This window comes from Sceloporus occidentalis, unplaced genomic scaffold (genome assembly GCF_023333645.1).
Source record: "Sceloporus occidentalis isolate IW3139 unplaced genomic scaffold, rSceOcc1.0.p SCAF_7, whole genome shotgun sequence".
NCBI classification, from domain to species: domain Eukaryota; kingdom Metazoa; phylum Chordata; class Lepidosauria; order Squamata; family Phrynosomatidae; genus Sceloporus; species Sceloporus occidentalis.
The window spans coordinates 17,224,427-17,230,141 of NW_028316987.1; the positions used below are offsets into that span (position 1 = coordinate 17,224,427).

Here is a 5,715-nt window from a genome sequence, read left to right on the forward strand (position 1 = left end):
CTGTCTTCTCAACAGTGGCCTCTGCCCATCTTAGATCACACAGAATGGTTTCCAGGAAAGAAGGTGAAACCAGGCATCCTTCATGAGACTGGAGCATATGGTCTTCCAGATATTGGTGGATTCTGAGTCCCATCAACCCCAGCTAAGATGACCAATGGTGAGGGAAGATAGAAATTGCATTCCAGCAACTTTTGGATAGCCATAAGTTCCCTACCTGTGCATCATTTTATGTGCTAACAGATAATGCTTTTGTTAGTTGGAGGCTAGGTGGTGGCATCCATTTTATGTACTGAGATGGAATTATCTGGGGGGAAATACATTTACACTCAGTACCTCTTACATTAAGGTGATTACATCATATCTGCAATCAAACAAAGAAACTAAAAAGTGAGAGAGGTGCAATGGATTAAATGCAGCTCCTTCTAGACAAGATCAGACCAGTGCTGACTGATCTGGAAAAAAACCCCCAGTAAACCATTATGCTACAGTCACTTAAGCATGTACTCAAAAGGTTTTTAAAAGCCACATTCAAATTTTGCTTGCTATTCATAATACTTTGGCAAATTGTTATGCCAGCCATCAGCACCATGTCACATCTACAAGTATGTTCAAACCTATCCAATCCTGCTAAGGCCAATGTCACCTTTATTCTTAGTGCACTTCTCTCACTATCAACTAGTAGGAGCTTTCAGAATCAGCCACAACAGCAGAGCAGAAACAACTCATAAAACTCTAGCAAGCCTCAAAGGATATTCACTGACTGCCTTCTTAAGATGGTTGAACAAGAACCACAACTTCAGGTAAGCAGGAATTAGCTTGATTTAAAGAGTAGTATAAGCCAGCACATAGAACCTCAAGGACCTCCCTTTCAGAAGAGCATTGGCAGGACTCAATTGGTTCCAGAAGATATTAATTGGGAGCCAGAGGCTGCATCTGTACTGCAGAAATAATCCATTTTGACACCACTTTAACTGCCATGGCTCAATGCTGTGGAATCCTGGGAACTGTAGTTTTTTTTGGCACAAGAGCTCTCTGACAAAAAAAGACTAAATGTCTCACAAAACTACAGCCCCCAGAATTCACACTACCGAAAATCCGTATCATTCTAGCACTTTTAAAAAGACATAGCAAGTGACCCAGTGTCAAATGCACCAGGTTAAGTGGGTTTTTCCATCCCTGACCCCTCCCCCTGAAATGGCGCCAAGTGCATTCGGGGCCAGTCTGAACGTCATGGAAACAACCCAATTTCACACTGGGTTATTTCCATAGTGTGAATGGGGCCTACAAGACCTAAGCAGAGCAATAAATGATAGGGGGCCTTGGAAATGTCTCATACACAGGGCCGCCATGAGTCAATGTTGATTCAAGGGCAGTTAACCACAACAACTATATAGGCCATCACAATTTAATACAGAAAAATGCAAAATACATCTAAGAATAAAAATTGGTGTTTGTTGTTGTTAACTGCCCTTGGGTCGACCCCGACTCATGGATGAGACATCTTCAAGACCCCCATCCTCCACTGCTTTGCTCAGGTCCTGCAGGTTCAGGCCCTCTGACCACTCTGATTGAGTCCAACCATCTTACATGTGGTCCTCCTCTTTACTGCCCTCTATCTTTCCTAGCATTATTGTCTTTTGCAGTGGTTCATGCCTTCTCATGATCTGTCCAAAGTACTACAGCCTCAGTTTAGTCATTCTGGCTTTCAGGGATAGTTCAGATTTGATCTATTCTAGGACCCATTTGTTTGTATTCTTGGCTGTCCACAGTAATCTCAGCACTCTTCTCCAGCACCATATCTCAAATGAGTTTATTTGCTTTCTGTCACTTTTCTTCACTGTCCAACCCATGCATCCATGCATGGGTGATGGGGAATACATTGGCTTGCACTATCCTCATTTTGGTGTTCAGAGTTATATCTTTACATTTTAGGATCCTGTCCTAAAATGTACAATTTTTAGTAAATAAATACATTTAATTAGTTTTATCTAGTAAATTTAAATGGTTGTTTCTATGGATATCAGCTCCAGACATATTCACCTCGTGCTATCAATATGCCCATGGACTCTGTGTGGACAGAGGGTCTCTCCCACTCACTGTGTTACCTTCAGACATTGTCTAAGCTGCATTCCGTCTTCTGCGGATTCCTCTCTTCAAGCGAATTATCACACACACACACACACACACACACACACACACACCCCTACCTCTCTATCCAATCTTGCACACCTCTCTTTCTGTTAGCCTTGTATGGTTCTTAAGGTTGCACTGGTTTTGTGTGTTTGTGTGCACCTTTTAAAATAAAACTCTCTTATTCATTGAAACTGGAGTCTCTCTATAATTAGAATTGATATACACAGGTAAAAAGATCCCCAAAGTTATCCTCCTCTTGCAGTCTTCCTTTTGAGCTAATAATTCCCCCCAAATACCAAGGGGATGCTGACACTGTTAGTGGGGACCACAAGTCCCCCCCCTTTAGGGTAACACTATCCACCTGTAATGCTGTCTTCACTCCTCCTTGCTAAACTGCCCATCCCAGGATTCCATAGGATCTTGCCATAGCAGTTAAAGTGCAATAACAAAGGCCTGCGATGAATTTTTTTCCAACCTCGTAGCTGTTTTTAATGTATTTTTGGGAGCTGAATTCAAGAAAATACAATAAAAATGTCATACCCCATACAGTTCTTTCACAAATTCAATATTTTTTATCAAATCAGTTGTTTCTCAACTTTGCTTAAGTGCTGGCACTGATGTGCCAGTGCGATTTCTTTTAGGCTTTTGAACAAATGTTTGTGTTTCATATCACTGAATTAAAATGTTTTGAAAGTCTATTAGAAGTATTTAACCCCTTTCTTATTCCTTGCAGGATCATTTCATTCAGTCACATATGACAACATTTAAACGTCAAAGCAAATTGTTAAAAAAACTATACGCCATGCAGCAAATCTGAAGTCATTTTTTAATTTAGAAAGCCAAATTCCTATAAAACTGGTATATCCTTTTTCCAAAAGTTTTTATGAACTTCAAATTTGTAGGCTTGTGTAACAGTACTATAATTTTGCCATGTGAAAGGGCCCTGACTATTTGTCTGTCACCTAAAGTTATTTCACTTAAATCTATTCCTGAGACATACTACTTTCTACTCTTTGCAACTGCTATATATATATATATATATTTTTTTTTTTGTCACTGGGGAAGGCAAATTTTAAAAGGACAAATGCAATGCTTTAGAAGAGCCAGTGACAAAATGGGAACTATAGCACCAGTGACAACAAAACATGCCATTTTCTGTAAATCCCAATTTCTTCATTAATTATTTAATAATTATAATAAATGGTTAACTCTTCTGAAAGAACAGTATTAATGACAGAAAATCAATCTATTTTCCAATCATTAATATTAATGAATTAATTTTTAAACCTAATATTCCAAACTCTAAAACTGCCCTAGAGCAGGACAGTAATAAGCAACACTTGCCTCTTCTGTTGCAGGAGCTGACCCCTTGGACAAATGAGCTGTCAGCGAGCACAGACTGGTACCTGTGGGATTACGATGCATCGCCACCAACCCTGCCTGAATTATGTGAAAAGGGGGTCATCCGGACTGTGGCGCATATCTATCTCCCAGTCATGGCTGTCCTGCTCTGTTTGTTGGGGGTCCTGGGCAACGGGATTCTGTTGCTGGTTCGCATCCGTTACCACACCATCCAGTCACTTGGTGATGTCTTCCTTTTGCAGCTGGCCCTCTCTGACTTGTTGCTCCTCCTGACGCTGCCAGTGGGTGTGGCTGTCATGGTGGGCCATTGGCACCTGGGCACAGCCACATGCCAGGCCCTCCAGGGCCTCCATGCCCTTAATTTCTACAATGGCTTCCTGTTCCTCACAGGCCTCACCTTGGACCGCTATGTAGCCATTGTGAGGGCACCTGTCGCCCATCGCCTACGCTCTACTGCCAGCTGCTGGGGCAAACTAAGCTCAGGAATGATTTGGTTATTCTCATCTGCTCTAGCACTGCCTCACTTTCTATATGCTCGAATGGAGGACCATGAGGGCTTTCAGCTCTGCAGAGTGGCCACTGTCACTGCTGCTGTTAGCCTGATCCAGGTGGTCTTAGGCTTCATCCTCCCATTTGCTGTCATGGTGGTTTCCTACTCAGCCATTGCCCGCACTCTCCTGTCCTCTCCTTGTACCCAGCCCCACAAAGCACTGCAGCTGATCTTGGCCCTTGTCATCCTCTTTCTAGCTTTGCAGCTACCATATGCTATGCTCACCTTACTGGACACAGCTGATTTGATGAGCCAACAAGCTTCAAGCTGCAAAGTCATCTTCCACCGAGACCTTGCCCTCCTCATCACCAGTGCCTTGGCATTTGCTCGCTGCTGCCTAAACCCCGTGCTTCATACCTTCTTGGGTGTTCACTTCCGTAAGGACCTCCAACGGCTAAGCAGGGATGCTGGCTGTCTGGGACAGTGGGGGTGTTGCAGTAAAAAGCAGGGGCGCACTAGTCGGCAAGTATCGCTCACAACTCATCTAGAAGGAATATCAGAAGTATTGTGAAAACCTGGGACACATCGATCAAGCATCTGGGAGGAATTTTGGAGATTTTGGAGGAGAGGATTTATGCATTTGGGAATACATCAGACATTTTTTTTGTGGGTTTTTCAGGCTATGTGGCCATGTTCTAGAAGAGTTTATTCCTGACATTTCGCCAGCATCAGGAATAAACTCTTCTAAAACATGGTCACATAGCCCAAAAAAAACCCACAGAAAACTATGGATGCCGGCTGCGAAAGCATTCGACTTCACATCAGACATTGTTTACAGTCATGGGCCAACACAGTTTAGTATATAAAAATGCAAAATATATATAAAAATACATAGTGACTTAATGTACCATTTATATTTTATATGTATTTGATCCCTTTACATATTAAATTATGATGGCCTATGTTATAAACAAGGAAGTTACAGTATCCAATATCAATCTATACAACTGTCAGCATGTTCTGGAGGACTTCACTTGTTCTACCCCATATTTTTGTTATCTTTTAACAATAAAAACTTTTATTTAGGATGATGTTATCAACCATGTTTTTAAGTCTCATTATTGGTCTCCTCTGAGGGCTATGTGGTCCCTGTAGTCATATCTATGAAACAAGCAAAATCTAGAGCAAAAAGAGAATGAAGAGTGGTCAATGGCCATTTGGAATGGCCATTCAAAACTGAGGGCATGTCCTTTAGTCAGATCGAGAACATGAAAAGGTTACATTTGGGGACTGTGGCTAAGATTCTGTATTGCTTCAATGTAGCATAAATATCCACTTGAGGGGTCATATTACACAACCCTGTTTGTTGTTGTTGTGTGCCTTCAAGTTATTTCTGACCTATGGAAACCCTAAGGGGACTCTATTATGGGGTTTTCTTGGCAAAATTTGTTCAGAGGATGTTTGCTATTGCCATCCTCTGAGACTGAAAGCATGTGACTTGTCCAGGGTCACCCAGGGAGTTTCATGGCCAAGCTGGAAATTGAATCCTGGTCTCCAGAGTCAGAGTACACAACCCTGCACTAAGTACCAATGTAGTGCAACATATATGGATCAATGGTCAATGGCTGACAACCCATGTAATAACCTCAGTGAGCAAGGCAAACAGACAATGCATAGAGACAACATGTATTTGCATGCTTCTAAGTGTACTTCAATATGTTCCTGCATGT

General features: G+C 41.9%; 1 protein-coding gene across 1 annotated transcript; it reads left to right on the forward strand.

Annotated features, from left to right (window-relative positions):
* Window positions 1-773: 773 nt before the first annotated feature.
* Window positions 774-4,877, forward strand: CCR10 (C-C motif chemokine receptor 10). Its single transcript, XM_089532212.1, has 2 exons — window positions 774-800; window positions 3,492-4,877. Exons 1-2 carry the CDS (start codon window positions 774-776, stop codon window positions 4,554-4,556), a joined length of 1,092 nt encoding a protein of 363 aa, XP_089388338.1. The 3' UTR covers window positions 4,557-4,877.
* The last annotated feature ends 838 nt before the right edge of the window (window positions 4,878-5,715 follow it).

Coding starts and splice junctions, on each gene's coding strand:
- CCR10 (XM_089532212.1), top strand. CDS start 774: ATGGTTGAACAAGAACCACAACTTCAG. Junction 801..3,491: donor AACAAGAACCACAACTTCAG/GTAAGCAGGAAT, acceptor CTTCTGTTGCAG/GAGCTGACCCCTTGGACAAA.